Genomic DNA, 17,826 nt, shown 5'->3' with positions numbered 1-17,826 from the left:
TATTTCCAAGGTTGTAGCCTCTACTATTTTTTTATTTCAAAATATATTCTTAGGCAAATAATCACATAGCATTTTCATAAAAATTTATTGTTAAGAACAGATAGTAATGATTCAGTAAAAATGGAAGTTTATTTCAAAGAGATATTTTCTTGATAAGCAATTTAAGGGATGAGCCAGGGTTTTAAAAGATGGCAACCTGTAAATACCCTTTTATCAGTTCAAAAATCATGTACAATTTTATATGTAATCAGGAGACAGAAGACAATTGAGAATGCCTTTGGTTAATTGTATCTTTTTCTTTCTTATTACTGGCTAAGTCTTCCCTTTATTTCTAAAGTGGATTTTCAGAAAATTTTAATTGATAGCCTTCAGGTATGGACACGTGAATTTACTAATTTATAGCATTATATTTGGCAAGTGTATAAATGGCAAGTAAAACTCAGAGAAAATAATTTCCTAATTCAGTAAAAGTCCATTCTTATACAATTCACTCTCACAGTCCTTGACTACTTGTTTGACCCATACACCTCTCTTCCTTTCCCTTCCAGCCACTTCGGGGCACAACACTCTTGGCCACTTGGCAACAGGCACAGCCTTCTTTTCCAGCTCCTGTATTTTAATGTGTTTTTCCTCACACTTCCCTTCCACTGTAACCTCAGACATCCTGTGGGTTCAGCTTCTCAAAGCCAGGTTTTGCTTCTTATTTCTCTCTTGAGTCAGCTCAGGGCCTTGTGTTTCACTGGTGAGAGCAATAAGACCTAGGTGAACAGGAATGATGAAGAAATCTTCCTGTGTCCTTCCTCCGCCATAATTCTCATCACTTCTAATGCCTATTTTCTTACTTTTCATTGTCCGCGCTCTTCTGATTACCTAACACATGCACTCATGTGTGCATGAACAGAAACATGCATCCTATTCCTCAACTCTTGTATCTAACTGAGTTATATGAACTAGATTTCTTCTGTTATCTGAAGATACCTTCTAGCGTTTGTAAACTTCAATTTTCCATTGCCCTTGTTTTTCCTACAGGGTATATACTATATGCCTTTATGTATAGGGCAGGTATGATGTAGATAAAAGGGCTGGTGGCTTACATATTTTTGTGGGGAAAGGCATTTCAGATTTTTCAAGTAATTTTATGAGTAACTCAGTATTTGTAACTAGAGGCCTGGTGCATGAAATTCGTGCACTGGGGTGGGGATGTCCCTCAGCCCAGCCTGCACCCTCTCCAATCTGGGACCCCTCGAGGGATGTCCAACTGGGATCGGGCCTAAATGGGCAGTCAGACAACCCTCTCACAATCCAGGACTGCTGGCTCCCAACTGCTCGCCTGACTGCCTTCCTGATTGCCCCTAATCGCTTCTGCCTGCCAGCCTGATCACCCCCTAACCACTCCCCTGCCAGCCTGATTGATGCCTAACTGCTCCCCTGCCAGCCTGTTTGCCCCTAACTGCCCTCCCCTGCCGGCCTGGTCACCCCTAACTGCCCTCCCCTGCAGGCCTGGTCACCCCTAACTGCCCTCCCCTGCAGGCCTGGTCCCCCCGAACTGCTCTCCCCTGCAGGCTTGGGTCCTTCCCAACTGCCTTTTCCTGCAGGCCTGGTCGCCCCCAACTTCCCTCCTCTGCTGGCTTGGTCACTCCTAACTGCCCTCCCCTGCAGGCTTGATCGCCCCCAACTGCCCTCCCTTGCAGGCCTGGTCCCTCCCAACTGCCCTCCCTTGCTGGCCTGATCGCCCACAACTGCCCTCCCTTGCAGGCCTGGTCCCTCCCAACTGCCCTCCCTTGCTGGCCATCTTGTGGTGGCCATCTTGTGTACACATGGGGGCAGGATCTTTGACCACATGGGGGCAGCCATCTTGTGTGTTGGAGTGATGGTCAGTTTGCATATTACTCTTTTATTAGATAGGCTAGAGGCCTGGTGCACAGGTGGGGGCCAGCTGGTTTGCCTGAAGGGTGTCCCAGATCAGGGTGGGGTTCCCTTGGGGTGTGGGGCAGCCTGGGCAAGGGCCTGTGGTGGTTTGCAGGCCGGCCATGCCCCCTGGCGACCCAAGCGGAGGCCCTGGTATCTGGGATTTATTTATCTTCTACAATTGAAACTTTGTAGCCTGGAGCGGAGCCAAGCCTTCTGCTTGCTCCGTGGTGGCAGCCATTTTTGGGGGATTTATGTATCTTCTATAATTGAAACTTTGTAGCCTTAAACGGAGGCCTGGGCCGGCCAGGGTGTGCGGAAAGCTTGGCTTCCTCCATCGCCCAGGGCAACCCTAGCCTCCTGCTCTTTCAAGCTCAGTGGCTGCTGTCATTTCTGTTTGGATTTATGTATCTTCTATCATTGAAACTTCATAGCCTTGAGGGGAGGCCTAGGCCGGCAAGGGCAGGCAGAAAGCTTGGCTTCCTCCATTGCCGGGGAAACCCAAGCCTCCCTCCTGCTCTCTGTGGCCATAGCCATCTTGGTTGGGTTTATTTGCATATTCACTCCTGATTGGCTTGTGGGCGTGGCTTGTGGGCGTAGTGGAGTGATGGTTAATTTGCATATTACTCTTTTATTAGATAGGATAATACCAAGGAAATCTCAAAATGATTTTGTGTTTGCCTCTAAAATAGGAACTAGGAAAATAGATTACAGCCCATTTTATAATGAAATCAGACCAAATGGATAATGGCAGTATAAACTGAAGCAGTTGAGACTTCAGAATTAACTAAGGGCTACGCACCTCTAAAGAAAAAGAGAGTCTGGGCTTGAGTAAAGCCGTAAGGAGATAGATTAGCAGGATGTTCATTGTCCCATAGCTCTTTATACAAGAGCATAGAGAATTTTCCCTCCCAACAGGCTGCTCCTTTCTACCCATTCCTAACCCACCCTTGCCCTGAGGAATCTTTGACAATATCAGCAAGAATCCCCACCAGGTCTAGGAGCTAGCATTGTTCCTTGTAAAAGAAGGGTTTTGAATATTTAGAACCTGTCAGCTTAACTTAGAACTTTAGCTGTCACTCCTCAAATGTAGTTGAGTTTGTTTGCTCCCACCACCTAGGAAGCATTGTTATACGTGGCAATGTGTAACATGTATTTTCAATATACTATAAATAATGTTTTCCAGGTGCCTACTTAATTTTTAAAAACTTATAGGTGGACCAAAGACAAAATTATAATATGCCATATTATTTCTAGGGGGAAAAAAACATCCTTTTCAGAATACATTCCTTATTATTTGAAATCAGCCTGTAGCAGCAGTTCAAGCATTGTCATGACTTCATTGCTACTGATAAATCATGACACAGCCTATAGAAGATATACTAGTCTCTTTTTTTGAACCCCAAATTTAAAGGATGTTGTTTGTGTTGTCATTGTAAAATGGGCTCATAAATAAAGCTGTGGTTGGTTGTTTTTTTTTTGGGCGGGGGTGGGGACAGGGAGGAAGTAGAGTCGATTTGGGCAACATGTTCTATGTCATGATACTTTTCAGAATGAAGCCAGTTGAAGTGGACCATCTATTGTACCAGGTCATTAGGTAGTTTTAAGTCTAAGCAGATTAGCAAAACCTAAAATGAGAGGTCTGACCTTGTTTTATAGTTCTCAAAACATAAAATAATGCAACCTTTCACAAATCTAACCCTGCTAATTAATCCCCATCAATTTTACTCATAATAAGCATCACCTCTTTAAAAATATAGTTTTTGATGACTTGGGCATAGTAGCTTGTTAATAAAGTTAAAATAAGCTGGAATATTCATTGTTTAAATATCATTTATATGCTCACTTTTAGTTTTATAAATGAATGTGTTTCAGGCATACATAGTATGAGTAGTTTATTTTATATATTTTTTTAAATTAATGCAGGTAAATTTCTAAATTTGATTGCAAAAATAACAACTGTGATATTTTTATTGCTGCAATATTTAAAAATTAGGCTTAAACTTTGGAATACATTTTGAAAGGCAGTGAGCCAATTCCCATAGTGAAAAAGTTTTGCCTGCTGAATTATGTAGATGTTTTGGATAATAGTTTCTTCCTTTGACCTTAGTAATTTTATGCAGAAATCTTAGAGTTTTAAGATTTATTAGCCTTCAATGATTTTAAATCATTCATAACTACCTAATACCTTACTTGGGTGTATTTTTTTTTTTCCTTTTTGAACTTACAATGGTAAAAATATCAGATTTTTAAGAAAAGAGATTGAATTTCGGTCTGATTCCTTTTTGGCCATATATCTATTTCTTTCCTGGTGCTGAATTTGTTGTGACATATTGCTTTTTATAAAGATCACCTAATGTTTAGAAGATAGGTGAGTCAAAGAAATTAACAGAAAATACCCTATTACAAGAATAAATTAGCCATCTTGAAACATAGAAAATGTAGTTGAGTTTGTTTTCAACTATGTCCCAACAGTACATGTCTTGATTTTAAAATTTTGGGGACTGCTATACAACACCTAGCACCATACCAGACACATAGCAAGTGCCCATTTTCCTTTCTCCATGAGAGCCTATAATCATAACTATAAGAATAACTTTAACTTTTACTTTGAGACCAAAGCTAACAATTAAACTCAATAATAATATCTGTGCAATAGTAGAGGGAAGAAATGATAAAGTCATTTTCAATATGAACTAGAGCAGTGGTCGGCAAACTCATTAGTCAACAGAGCCAAATATCAACAGTACGATTGAAATTTCTTTTGAGAGCCAAATTTTTTAAACTTAAACTTCTTCTAACACCACTTCTTCAAAATAGACTCGCCCAGGCCGTGGTATTTTGTGGAAGAGCCACACTCAAGGGGCCAAAGAGCCGCATGTGGCTCGCGAGCCGCGGTTTGCCGACCACTAAACTAGAGAATTTTATAAACCACTTACATCTACCTGTCATTTTCTCTGAAATAACAGTTATTCACTCTAGTTTTAAATCTCCTAATGATCTACAATGATTTGTTGTCTCTTCTATTTTGCATTCCTTATATAAAATATGTAATGCTACTTAATTTTTTGAAGAAAAACAACATGCAAAGATATTAAGACATGATAAAAGGATTGACTATACTCGCTAATATTATGAGTAGAAATTTCATATACCTAAATATTTCCATCTATGGAAAAGCAATTAACCAAGCAAGGCATGTGCAATGAGTTACCATGGCTCGTATATGTGTGCTCCTATTTAAAATTATTATTAGTAAAATTATTGAAAGAAGCACAATTTTACTGACTCACATTTTATAAAACAACTATTAATAGATCAAACGCATCCAGTGATTTGGTGCAGTATTCTAGCTTCCTGAAAATGAGATGGGCATATAGATCATCAGAAACCAAAGACACAATTTTCCACCTAAAAGGGGGATGGAGATTGTTCCAGCAGACTGGATTAGATATGTCTGTCACCTATTTTGTGACTGTGGATTATAACAGAATCAATCAACTTTTCTGTGATTTATTTCTCCATATTTGAGGTGAGCCAAGCAGAAACTATTTTTGAAAAAGGAACATAACAACATAGCCTCATAGTACTTTTCTACTGTCTATTACTCCACTTCCCCACCATCCAATAAACCAACATAAAATAAATGTGCAGTTACTTATGGGAATATCTTAAGACATATGGATAGATCTTTCTCTTCTTCCAATTCCTTACAGACCATTTTTATTGGTAATTGTACTACTTATTTGGCAAAGACAATGTATGAATTCAATTTTCTATTGATAATCTTAGCTTCCTGGATAATTCAGAAAATAAAAATATGTCAAAGGGAAATTATCCATGGCTTTATTTCTTACAGGCTATAACTAACTTGTGGTCTATGATTATAATCTACTAGAGGCCCAGTGCACAAAAATTTGTGCACTTGTTGGCGGGGGGAGGTCCCTCAGCCCAGCCTCCACCCTCTCACATTCAGGGACCACTCGGGGAATTTTCAACTGAGGGCTTAGGCCCACTCCACAGGGGATCAGGCAGCCCAGGAGTCCTCATGGGATGTCCGACTAATGGCTTAGGCCTAAGCCATTAGTCGAAAATCCCTAGTGCTGCCGCGGAGGCAGAAGAGGCTCCCACTACCGTCGCTGTGCTGGCCAGCCATGATCCAGCTTCTGGCTGAGCAATGCTCCCTCTGTGGAAGGGCACTGACCACCAGGGGGCAACTCCTGCATTGAGTATCTACCCCCTGGTGGTCAGTGCGCGTCATAGCAACTGATTGTTCCTGGTTGTTCTGCCATTAGGGTCAATTTGCATATTACCCTTTTATTATATAGGATATATATAAAAGCTTAAGCAACCACCAACTGTTCAACCAGTGGCTATGACACATGATGACCATCACGGGGCAGATGCTCTGACTAGTAGAGGAGGGAGCCAAATTCCCTGTGGAATTGTCCATGGGTTAGGTTGCTGCTGGGGCACTGTTGGCCCTAAATCTGCTTCACCTGTATCCTGGACCCAGAGAGGAGAGAGCCAGATTCCTCGCGGAATCAGCCATGGGTTAGTTTGGTGCTATAGGTAGGGTGAGAAGAGATTAACCAAAGATCTTATATGCATACTGGAGTCCCGGTGCATGGATTCGTGCACCAGTGGAGTCCCTTGGCCTGGCCTGCGGGGATTGGGCTGAAACCGGCCAGGTGCATGGATTTGTGCACCAGGGGGGTCCCTTGGCCTGACCTGTGGGGATCAGGCTGAAACCAGCTCTCCGACATCCCCCCGAGTGGTCCCAGATTGCGAGAGGACACAGGCCAGGCTGAGGGACCCCACCAGTGCACAAATCCATGCACCAGGCCTCTAGTTAACTAATTTGGTTGTCTGATTACCAAAAAAAATCCCCAAACTATAAGACATATTTGGTAAGTACTTTATATAGAAATACAGAATTTATATCTAATGGAGACATTATTATGTCTGTACCTACTCTTATAGACTGCTTATTGCCCCTTCAAAAGCTATATGTTTAAATCCTAGGAGGTGGGGGCTTTGGGCGGTAGTTAGCTCATGAGAGTGGAGCTTTCATGAATGGGATATGTACCCTTATATGCAGAAACACTAGAGAGATGAGTTCTCTTCCAAACATGTGAGGACACAAGGAGAAGATAGCCATCTGCAAACCAGGACTGTGAGAAATAAATATTTGTTGTTTAAGCCACCTAGCTTAATATTTTTATTTTAATTGGCTAAGTGAGGGCAGGGAAGATTGGCTAAACATCTGACCATATTTATAGAGAATGGGCAAGATATAGCCATATCAATGTGATGTTACCCAAAGAAGATAGTACAGGATAAAGCAGAGAAATGGGTACAAAAGATAAAGCACAAACAAACAAAAAATCAAATGCTTGCTTCAGCAACTTGTTGAGTATAAATAGAGAAAAACTGAGGTAAAGACAAGAAAAAATAAATAAGGTCAATAGAATGTTAGAGTAGCCTAATTTGGCTGAATAAGTGACATCAGAATGAGCCAGACTTTGGCTTGCTGATCCTCTCCACCTTTCCCTTTCTACACACCCTCCACCATCTCAATCAGTAAACTATTTTCTCCAGTTTACATTAAGTTTATAAGGTGCATGTCATTCCAGAAGCTGTTGGAGGGGAAAGCTGAGCCAATGTTCATGCCCATGAATGAGGTATGGGATTTCTCTTGCCAGCAACTAGCAATCAGACCCTTGGCACAAACATTATAGAGCCTGAGGAATCTCCCTCAACCTTAGGAAGATTGTCTCATTTTAGCTACAAGGTTAAGACTAGCATTTTTTCTTAAGGAATATACCAAGGAGATTCTGTTCATATGATCCAAGCAGGATTTGTCTCTGCTTCCTCAATCTGAGCATTCAGGTAGGGGAGGGGACAAAGCAGTTCTACTGCAGATATTTAAGAAAACTATTGAAAGAGCAGAGATGCACACCATTTTCAAGTGGTAATATGTAGATTTTTCTCCCCAAATAATCCATCTGTGTTGATTCCCTGATGCTTTTCACAATCCCCCCCATCTTTGCTTTGAACTCAGTGCCAAATAATTTGAGACAGTTTCAGTTTCCTCATTTGTAATATGAATAATTTGAATTAACTTCTCTCCTAATGGTTCTTCTTAAGTTATACTTTGATGTCAGGTTGAAAGCTTGTTTGTGGTCATCCTGAGAAAGGAAGACTGCTTTAGGCTCTGAAGTTTCGTCTCAAATGGGTGATGTTCTTCAGAAGCAGAATCATAGGATTCAAATCCTTCCCAGGTCTCTTATTGACAAATGAGTGATTTCTATTGTTTTACTTTGTAAAATAAAGATAATTAAGTTTTTCACTGTTAAGTGAAATAATTCAATAACTATTAAAAAATAATAGTAAGTATAAACCACTGAATTTTGTTGTGGAGATGAGTACACAGCTAAGGGACACTGGACTTGATGGTGCTATGCTTGATGGAAGGATTCACGTGGACATCCTATAAGCTACCAGATTTAGGTACAATAACAAATGACAAAAACAAAAACTTTACCGACAAACAATAACAATAAAATAAAAATTACAACTATGGCAAATAAGGTAGCAATTTATTTATTTTAATAATAAATAGCATTTATTGAATACTATGTAGAATCTTCTATTTTTTAGCTTATTTTAAAATATTAACTTATATACCTGAAATCAGGTATTCTTGAGACTCAGACTCTGTTTTTAGCTCACTCATTGTCCACTATCTGTTGCTTAATTTTTCTCTAAATAAAATTTACAATTAAGAAAAAACATTCTTTTAAATGTGTATATACATATTATATATACATATGTAAAACATTTTTATATACACATATATCTATTGGGATCATGTACAGTTGCAAATGATAGAAACTCATAATAGTTTTAGAAAATGAGTATACACTTTTTCCTCATAAAACAAGATGTATTAAGGTAAATATTTGCTGATATTATTTTAGCTGCTCACTGAGGACCCAGGCTGTATCTAACTTTACCTCCAATATCCTGAGTATGTTGAATTTTTCCTTATACAAGTCACTTCATGGTCAGAATATGGCTAATATATCTCAGATATCAAATCTAGTTCAATGGATAAAAAAAAAATCCCCTCTTTCTGTGTTAGATCTCAATGGCCAGAACATAGCTATCAGACACTGTAAGGACAGCTAGGAAAGTGGGGAGCTAGATCGTAAAACTGTTTCAGACCACTGTGATCCATGTCCTGGGGCTAAGTATGTTTGGACTTGAAATTAAATCATGGTTCTCAATAAAAAAGAATAGAGAAAAGAATATTGGGTAGGCAACTAGCAGAATTTGCAAGTAATAAAGATAGTGGTAAATAAAATGGACTTACTTGAAAGATGCTGTGGTAAATTGTGATGGATGATAGAGTATTTATGAAATATGAGGCAGGAAAAGTCCTTCCAAAACAAATTCAGTAATTTGTGACCATTCATTTTAATTAATGAAAAAATTTATATCATTTTTATAAGCTGCAGCAGGTTCTTTCATAGGGGAATAAAGATATTGACATGGTCATATCAATAGATTAAAAGGTCAAAAATATATTAAAGTCACTGAATGAATAGACAGTCTTTTTGGTTTTTGTTTTTTTTTTTTCTTTACATTGATAAATCTTGAGAGGGTTGATGTGGTATATTTGTAGTAGCAGAAATGGTTTTAAACTGATAATATACATATTTTCAGGAACAATAATCCTGAACTACACATGTGAGCTTATCCATGTTACATACATTAGGTCAGTGGTCAGCAAACCGCGGCTCGCGAGCCACATGTGGCTCTTTGGCCCCTTGAGTGTGGCTCTTCCACAAAATACCATCGCCTGGGAGAGTCTATTTTGAAGAAGTGGCGTTAGAAGAAGTTTAAGTTTAAAAAACTTGACTCTCAAAAGAAATTTCAATCGTCGTAACTGTTGATATTTGGCTCTGTTGACTAATGAGTTTGCCGACCACTGCATTAGGTGAATGGTTCTTTGCCTTAGTGGACAGACTACATTTGTTGTTCTATCGTTAGCATATTCTTTGGCTGCCAGAAATCACCTCATCACTTGGCATGTCCCACATATTAGACAGTAAGAAAGATAGAGTGCAGTTGCTGAAGGACCTGAAGACTTAGAACTTGGCAGAGAACAGTCAGGCATGATACTTGCTCCATAGCTGTAATGAACTAGCAAGGATAAGCAAGTTCAGCTGACCAGAAAAGAACAAGGGAGAAAAACAGAATTTTAGGATTTCTAATTATCAACTATTTCAGGGCATTTGAAGATGTAAATACTAGGTAATTGTTGATATGAGTGATGGTAGTTTTGAGTGACTTCCATTTCTGACTGCTCTGCTGCTTGACTGAATTTGGAAAATTATATGTGCAAGCATTCTGGGTGTAATATCTATATGCACCCGATAAGCAATATGTTTTACTTTGGTGTAACTTGTTTTTCACTCTTATGTTATATTGGGTGGAAAAAATAAATCAAGACTATTTGCTGAAATATATGAGAAACACTGTTTGGAGAGTAAGGATTTTGATAGTGAATTTAGTTAAAAATTGTATTATGGCATCTTACTGAGGCTATACCAACAGATTAAGAGACAACTAAAACAATGGATTTGGAAACTCCAGAAAAGTTGCCATTTGCAAATATATTAACTACTGTTTGAGTAAAAAGTGTTTGTATCCATATATGCACACTCACCTAATGTTACCTTTATGTGGTCATAGTGGTGCAAATAGATTGATGAACTGCAATTTCAATATTCAAAAGTATTTGAAGAGAATATGATTTTTGTGACTATTACAGATTTTCTGTTTCTTCCATCATTAATTCTTTGTCTTGACTCAACTACCCAAATATGTTTGAAAATTAAAGATTTTAATAATTCTTACTTATATTTTTATACATATTTTGATTTAGAATTCACTTTCAAGTATAAGAATAAAAAGAGCCTTAGATAAATCTTCATAATTTCATACAATTATCTTTACATATTTATCTTTAAATTAATCTTGGCCTCACCCAGGTGGCTTAGTTGGTTGGGGAGTTGTCCCTTACACCCAAAAGGTTGTGGGTTCAATTCCTGGTCAGGGCACATACCTAGATTATGGGTTCCATCCCCAGATCCCAGATGGGTCACATATGGGAGGCAACTGATTGATGTTTCTCTCTCACATCGATGTTTCTCTCTCCCTTCTTCTCTCTCTAAAATCAATAAACATATCCTTGAGTGAGGATTAAAAAAATTAATCTTGGGTAAACCAAAGTATTAGCTTGCTTACCTCTAGTCAACTTATTTTTCATTAGATTATAATGGCAAATATTAGATTATAATAGCAAATAGACTCAAAATCATTTCTATAATAATAACATAATACTTATAATAAAATCTTGATTTCTAGTTATGAACATCTGCACCTTTTATAGGACAGTAAATCAATTTGATTTTATAAAGGGAATAAAACATTAATATTTGTGTAGTTTTTTTAACTTTTTATATTACCATACTTATCTTAATCCAAAGTAACTTTAAATAAAAATCTTGTCAAACTTTGAAGATATATTAAGTTAAATAAGCCAGTCACAAAAGGGAAATATTATATGATTCTACTCACATGAGATATCTTCAAATTCAGAGACAGAAAAGTAGTGTAGTGCTTCCCAGAGGCTAGAGGAAAAGGAAAATGTGAAATAGAAAAAAAAAAATCTTGTTGGCTATTCAATAAGACATACTATGGCATTTCAGTATTAGCTCAGGAGTATTACATACATTTTGCCTTCATTCTACATGAAAGATAAATTAAATAATGCATGTAACACATCAAGCACATACCTGGTAGACAATTATTCTCTCAGTAAATGTTATATTTGATTATTACAGAAGTAAATGTCTTAGAAGGTCAAAAGAGCAATGTGTAATGATGCATCTTTTAAATAGGTTCATGTGTATACTAGTATTTATAACAGAATCAGATTATAATTTAAAATATTTTTCAACATCCTTTATTAAGAAACTCTATTATTCTAGGAGGAATTGTTGATAAGGATCTTCGTCACTACCTCAACTTACGATTTCAGAAGGGTTCTGTGGACCACGAACTTCAGCAAATCATTCGTGACAACCTCTACCTCCGCACAGTGCCATGTGAGTGTAACAGGCGATTTTATTTTCTATGTTAACAGATAAATGTTCAGCAATATACCCATTGTTTCAAAGAAAAGTTAAATCACACTGATTTTTATAGTGGGCATTTGGGGCAGAAAACTTATTTGAGATATGGAAGTTTTCAATGCAAAAGCTTATCATTGCAATTGTGTGGTTCATGATGAAGTTGTAGCTAGAAGAGACTTTTGATTTTTAAGCTATAAAACCTAACTTACTTCTCCAGTTAATATTGAGAAATATGAATTATAGTCCAGGATGTTGGTGATTCAGAATGACTCATGATTGGTGTAGAACTCCACACCAGGAAATGTAAATTGAATTTATTAGCTGCAATTGCTATTTTGTGAATAGACTCTGCACAGCAACTCCCAGCCTCATCTCTGGTTTATAACAGGGGAATCTCATAAATGAAAAGGAAATTGTGCATTGGAAAGTGAAGTTAATGTCCTGTAACTCTTAGAAAGTGATGATGTTGAGTGTTGGTTATAAACCTCTTATATGAAACCTATAGAAATTCACAATAACCCCTGATTATGAACAGGTGCACTTCAAAAGAGAGGAGTTGGTAAAATGATGAAACTTACAAATCAACTTCTTAGTACCTGTTTCCGCTCATTTGATAATTTTCTATAACTTTGTGACAATTTAAGAATTTTCCAAGGTAGGTCCTAGATCTTAGATAGATATCAAAATCTACTTCCTCACGGTGGAGTCCAGGATTTCCAGAGACTTTTCAGTATCTCCAGAAATTCAGATTGGTGGGTGTTGTGTTATTCCTTTTGTTTCAGTTCTGCTCTAAACTTAACAAACTCAAAGCTATGGGCTCTGAAAGGTATATATTCAAAAAATAAAAACTTGGCTAAGATAAATAAAACAAATTAAATCTATATATTTTTTTCTGGGATAGAAGTACCAGATCATGTAAAATGTATAGATCATGTATGATTATACTGAAATGCTGATAACAAACAGAGAGTGAAATGAATAATTCAGCACCCAATCCTTTTCACCTACACATATTTTAGGAAGATGGACTCTTGCCATTGTTAGCATTGACTGTTCATTAAAATACATATGCCAGGGCACCACTATCAAATATTGCTAATTGAGAATGCTTATTGATTGACATTTTGTCAGTGTGTGTTAGTTAAGTGAATAGACCTTTGGACTCTTACTTTAAAACTAGAAGTTGAGAAAAGTGCACTCTTAAATTTGTAAGTTTGGCATTAGAGTGATGGGCAGAGGAAGATGGATTAATGTAAGTGACTGAACTATTTATAAGGTAATGGTGGACTCATTTTCAAAGCTGTGATGTTGTCGGTGCAGCCATGTAAATTTATCTTTTGTGACATGAAAGAAAGGAGATATGAAATACCAAATAAAGAATCCGGGCACTTTATTACGTTTAAAAGCTGAGAGAAATAGATAAGAGGCTGACATTCAGGAATACTTATAGTCATTGCTAAGGCAATGACATAAATAGGTCTTAATTAAATATGAAGATAATAGAAGTAAATTTCACATTAGTTAATTAGCTTCTTAAATAAGTCATCTCTCTTTAGATACCAAAGAAATACTCTGAAGGAAAAATAAATATCGGGGTAAAGTAACCAGGCTTATATGAGTAAACACAGAGTTTCATGATGTGATTTTAGTACAAGGTCATAAATTCAATTAGAAATAGGTGAATAGCTCCTATAAAAGGAGATGTTTAGAAACTCAATGAATCTGAATATTATGCTCATACAATTATTTTTTTAATTTGTAGCTGCCACTCCTAATAGACAATTCCAATACAGCATTTACTAACAATGCTCTTAACTTGGCATAAAAGTAAAAAAAAAAAAATCTAAGATAGAGATGATTCTGATTTATATTATCTACAGTCCCTTTTTTACTGATTGGACCTAAGCAGTCCACTATCTTTACTCAGTATATCTTTTAATGAAATGTTCAAACACTTCCAGAGACTGTGCAGCAAAAATGTGTCAGGAGTGTGAAAAATCCTGTCATAATTTAGAAACTTAAAAGTGTATTCCGCATATCTCTTGGCCCTGGGTATGTCATGACATTTCTTACATAGTCTCTTTTGTCAAAAAAGTCTGATTGGTTTTCATGTGTATAAGTTAATATGTATACCTCTGTTTAATCTACTGATGGCACCAGGAATGAGTCCCAGATAACTCAATGGAAACAAAACTAGTCAACTTGTAACTATGTGAGGGTGGCTTAAATTTCTTAAAAGGAAGATGCAAATGAGTAATTCTGCTCACTACCACCACCAACTACAACTAGGAAGAAAGGAGCAATGTTTTAGGGCTCGGTGATTTTCTTGGTCTCTAGTGAGTAAGAAAGAGTTCTGGGATGAGGGCTCCAGTGACTCCCTTCCCTCACACACAGCATGTACACTCAACCCATTTTAGTTGTGGACAACTCGACTCCTCTACCCGCTTCTGATGGAAGTCTGGACCTGGCTGCTGGCCGATTTCTGTTCTAAACATGGGAGGGAGGTGGACAGTCCAGGTTTCTACTAGGCCTTAACTATAGATAATACTAAGTTTCATTAATCTTTTCCAGCCCATAAACAAGGATTGGCTATACTTGGCCAGTTCACTTGTTTCCCTAGAAAATTATCTCAAACCTTATTCTTCAAAATCATTGTTTTTAAAGCTGTGTCTCTAGGAACAGAAGGTGGGACTTGGTCACAGAGATAGAATTGTTGGGCATATGATGAAGATGAGTGCACACACATGCACACATAGAGGCTCTCATGATATCAGTTTGTCATTCTTTCAAATTGAATAATAGGGAAAAGATCCTTAGGAACTGAGTCTTTGGATCTTGATATTTTCTGTAGATTAGCCAGTTGCATGATTTATATCCTTTAAGATCTAAATTTGTACATAAATGTGTGCATTTTAGCTGCTAACTGTACAATTTATAGGGTTATAAACGGTCTTAAGATCCTGGTGTTCTAAAGTGAATGTTAATTTTTTAAATAAATACAGTAAATAATTTTTTTACTATTAGATGTCAGGCTATATAGAATTTTTATGTAATGGAACTTTAAGGAAAATGAGTAAATAATGATGAAACAAAACTGTTGTAATCTGAAATATGATAAAGATTAACTGGGAAAGATATACATATATGTATAAAAGACTCAACATACTTCAGAATATCCATCAAATGGGATTTCAATTACCTTGAAAGTACACAAAAGACAAATTCAGAAGCACTAAGTTAGCATTTATATAGAGTTTGCATGAGATTATTTTATCATAACATGTGAGGTATACAAAGTTAACGCAGCCTGTATATGTTGTCTTTTGTATAATATAAATTCAAAAGTTTATCAGGGAAATTTGTGGAATTAATATAGAAGACTATTGTATTAATTTTCAAATGGATCAGAATAAAAATTGACTTTATTTTGGTTTTAATATTTTACTGAGCATAATGATTGCATATAGTTAACTCTTGAGTCTAATCAACATTGATTCAATTGAATATGCTTCTTAAATATGAGAAAAATAATCACTTTCATCTATTTATGAAGTTCTAGACCTTTCTATCCTTAACATTTATTACAGATACAAATTAATTTTTGAGGCATAATGATCACAGCCACATATTTTAGATACTTTTCTGCCATCATGCCAGATGACATGAGGAAGGATTTCAATGACCAATTTTTAAAGTTTCAAAATGAAATGGAAGGTAGTTAAAATTAAACTTTTCTCCCAAGACCATACTTTGTTATTTAGTGAGATGGTTTTATTGGGAAATACTTTAAATTTATTTGAAGACAAAAGAAATACCAGTGTATACCAAGTAAAAGACAAAAATCAATAAAACAAAAGGCCTGAAACTGTTGCATAAAGTGTGAATAAAATGAGAAAAATAGATTTAAGATATGAAAGAAATTACTTTTATGAAAGAGCCAAATGAGATGTAACTCACAATGATGTTTCTACATATTTAATAACTTTAAGTTAGTATAACTCTGCTATGTTATAAAGAAGCATTCTCAAGAATGAGATTGTAAGTTTTCCAATATATTTTTAAAATTTCTCTATTATACTAAATTATTTTTCATGGAGAAGCAAATAGAAGCAATAAAATTATAGGAACCATCTCCTTTTAAGATGAGTAGCTACCAACACTCCAAAAGATACAGCTATGTAAAGGGTCAACATTCCTTTTCCCTAAATATATAATCCTCCATAGGACTATGGTGAGAGAGGACTATAGAAGAGAATCTGGTGACCACATATCTATTAAAAAGTATTAAATTAAAATTAAAGTAGAACTTCCTGGTATACTGCATGAGGAAAGATAAATTTAATTTTTAAGCAGAAAATCAGTATATTTAACTATTGTTAAATATGTAATATTAAATAAGGTAATATGTGTTTATGGACATGAATGAGTCTTTCCAATTACTGGTAATTTTCATCACAAATGTACATTTATAAGCATGTGATAAGTAGGTAGAGTGACATAAACCTGTGGATTATAATACTCAAAAATTATCTTCTTTAATGAATGAAATTTTCTGAGTTGAAGGTGATCAATAACATGATTAAATATTCAGAGTATCTTCAAGCAATATTGGCCTATGTGCTGGGATGGTAGGTTGAACACAGGTAGACATGCAGGCATAAGACTAGATATAACAAATCCAATTGAGCCCTGACTGGTTTGGCTCAGTGGATAGAGCATCAGCCTGAGGACTGAAAGGTCCTGGGTTTGATTCCAGTCAAGGTCTTGTACCTTGGTTGTTGGCACATCCCCAGTAGGAGGTGTGCAGGAGGCAGCTGATCGATGTTTCTAACTCTCTATCCCTCTCCCTTCCTCTCTGTAAAAAATCAATAAAATATATTTTAAAAAACAAAACAAAACAAAACAAAAAACAAATCCAATTGAGTTTTAAAAACAAAACACAAATCCAACTGAGTTTTAAACGAACATATTACAACTGTATATTGACATTTGTGTCAACCTTAACTTTGTTGTTTTGCTTCAAGTAAGATTCATCAATTTAGAAGGTGTTTTTTTTTAAGTTACAGTAGAGTACTTCACAATTATTTCAGAAGCAAAATGCCACATGTTTTTGTTCTTTGATAATGAATTTATTTTTTTCTAAAATAGCCTAATTGTATGAGGTGCTAAGTGTTAACTGTAAGGATTTTAGAGAATAGATATGTTGTTAGCATTGTGGGCCAAACAAGAAGCACATCTATGAACAAATGAAGCTAAATTTTTTTGGAGATATATAAACTCCTATGGAAAGCTAGACCAAAAGAAAAATTTCAAAAGCTTCTGAGCAGTAGCAAATACTTTAAAGGATTCTACTTGTTTACTCATTAATATGCCTGCGTGGTATATTTATTTAAAATGTGTTGTTACTTAATAGAAGGCTGTATTAATTTTACCCTCCCTCTGTTATCACTAAGAATAGTAAGATCTAGTTTCATGTCATAAATGTGAAAGTACAATAGACTTTTTTCCTTTTTTCATTGAACAAAATGAATGCATCTTTCTTGGTCAGTAACATTCGTTGGTTTGGTGGACAAAGAAAAATGGCTTCAAATGTTGCTTAAGATGGAAAGGCAATGTACATTAGAAGTGATTGTATTGATTTAACCATTTGACACCACAGGGCACTGGTACTAGAATAAAGGAATATACCTGGCACAAAAGAAAAGCAAAA

At 36.3% G+C, this 17,826-nt stretch overlaps 1 protein-coding gene across 10 annotated transcripts in view; it reads left to right on the top strand.

Moving 5' to 3' along the window:
• The window catches only part of MAGI2 (membrane associated guanylate kinase, WW and PDZ domain containing 2), a 1,233,836-nt gene that overhangs the window by 342,819 nt on the left and 873,191 nt on the right, over window positions 1-17,826 (top strand). For all 10 annotated transcript variants that reach the window (XM_080663639.1, XM_080663638.1, XM_080663637.1 and 7 more), the window contains exon 2: window positions 11,973-12,089. In XM_080663639.1, the coding sequence (XP_080519765.1) occupies window positions 11,973-12,089 (117 nt within the window). The remainder of the gene's footprint in view (window positions 1-11,972; window positions 12,090-17,826) is intronic.

This window comes from Plecotus auritus (assembly GCF_963455305.1).
Source record: "Plecotus auritus genome assembly, chromosome: 4".
Lineage (NCBI taxonomy): Eukaryota > Metazoa > Chordata > Mammalia > Chiroptera > Vespertilionidae > Plecotus > Plecotus auritus.
The sequence above is the reverse complement of the archived record's forward strand: the minus strand, read 5'-3'. Positions and strand labels throughout refer to the sequence as shown.